This window comes from Caloenas nicobarica, chromosome 10 (genome assembly GCF_036013445.1).
Source record: "Caloenas nicobarica isolate bCalNic1 chromosome 10, bCalNic1.hap1, whole genome shotgun sequence".
Taxonomy (NCBI): Eukaryota; Metazoa; Chordata; class Aves; order Columbiformes; family Columbidae; genus Caloenas; species Caloenas nicobarica.
The window spans coordinates 1,035,639-1,037,226 of NC_088254.1; the positions used below are offsets into that span (position 1 = coordinate 1,035,639).

Here is a 1,588-nt window from a genome sequence, read left to right on the forward strand (position 1 = left end):
AAACAGGGCTCCCCTGCTCCAGTATGAGTCCAGTTTTGGATTTTCTTTTAAAGACAGACTTCTTTATGAAGTTGTTTTCTAGGCAGCACAAGTGAAAGCACAGGGCAAATGGGTAAAAGCTGCTCTCTTAACTCTGCACTGAGCCACAGAGAGACGAGCCCTTTTGCCTGTCCTGTCTCAAGACCCTTCACATTTTCAGTCAAAAAAATGAGAATTTCAACTCCTTGACAGGTGAGACAGTAGAAAACAAAATAGAAATGACTGAAACCCCTACAAAAATCCAGTCACAAGATGTCTTGGTGGAAAATTAAACACACACACAAAATCATTATAATGACATGGTAAGCCTCTGCTCTGCAGCCCACGCTCTTAAATATCACAAGTGAAGATATTGAACTCTTCCATTAACGGTGCATAAAATCTCGCATTCCTTGTGAAGATCAGAGCTGTCACAAACCAGCTCCCATGTCCCCACTGCAGCAGAACAAAGCTGGCTGCTTGGCCCCAGATGGGCAGAGGTCCTGCTCCTCACAGCACACTCAGCCAGCACACAACAGAAAAAGGAAATGCATTTCGAATGGCTCTGCTCAGAGGAATGTGTCCTGATTTTGAAGTTGTCATTTCCTTTTTAGAAGAGAGCCCCCATGGCAAGAAACAACAAATGTCCAACAGCAGTTCCATCACCCAGTTCCTCCTCCTGGCGTTCACAGACACACGAGAGCTGCAGCTCTTGCACTTCTGGCTCTTCCTGGGCATCTACCTGGCTGCCCTCCTGGGCAACGGCCTCATCATCACCACCATAGCCTGTGACCAGCACCTCCACACCCCCATGTACTTCTTCCTGCTCAACCTCTCCCTCCTCGACCTGGGTTCCATCTCCACCACTGTCCCCAAATGCATGGCCAATTCCTTCTGGGACACCAGGGCCATCTCCTTTTTGGGATGTGCTGCACAGCTCTTTTCGTTTGTCTTCTTGATAATAGCAGAGTATTCCATGCTCACCATCATGTCCTACGACCGCTATGTTGCCATCTGCAAACCCCTGCACTACGGGTCCATCCTGGGCAGCAGAGCTTGTGTCCACATGGCAGCAGCTGCCTGGGCCACTGGGTTTCTCTATGCTCTGCTGCACACGGTTAATACATTTTCACTGCCACTGTGCAAGGGCAATGCTGTGGATCAGTTCTTCTGTGAAATCCCCCAGATCCTCAAGCTTTCCTGCTCAAATTCCTACTTCAGAAAAGCTGGGCTTCTTGTGATAGGTCTCTTGGTAGCATTTGGCTGTTTTATTTTCATTGTACTGTCCTATGTGCAGATCTTCAGAGCTGTGCTGAGGATCCCCTCTGAGCAGGGACGGCACAAAGCCTTTTCCACGTGCCTCCCTCACCTGGCCGTGGTCTCCCTGTTTGTCAGCACTGCCATGTTCACGTACCTGAAACCTGCCTCCATCTCTTCCCCATGGCTGGACCTGGTGGTGTCTGTTCTGTACTCGGTGGTGCCTCCAGCAGTGAACCCCCTCATCTACAGCATGAGGAACCAGGAGCTCAAGCATTCAGTGTGGAAATTGATAACTGGACATTTTCAATAA

At 49.2% G+C, this 1,588-nt stretch overlaps 1 protein-coding gene across 1 annotated transcript; it reads left to right on the plus strand.

Annotated features, from left to right (window-relative positions):
- The first annotated feature begins 661 nt into the window (after positions 1 to 661).
- LOC135992302 (olfactory receptor 14A16-like) lies at positions 662 to 1,588 on the plus strand. The gene has a single exon (XM_065641350.1). The coding sequence runs from the start codon at positions 662 to 664 to the stop codon at positions 1,586 to 1,588; it is 927 nt and encodes a 308-aa protein (XP_065497422.1).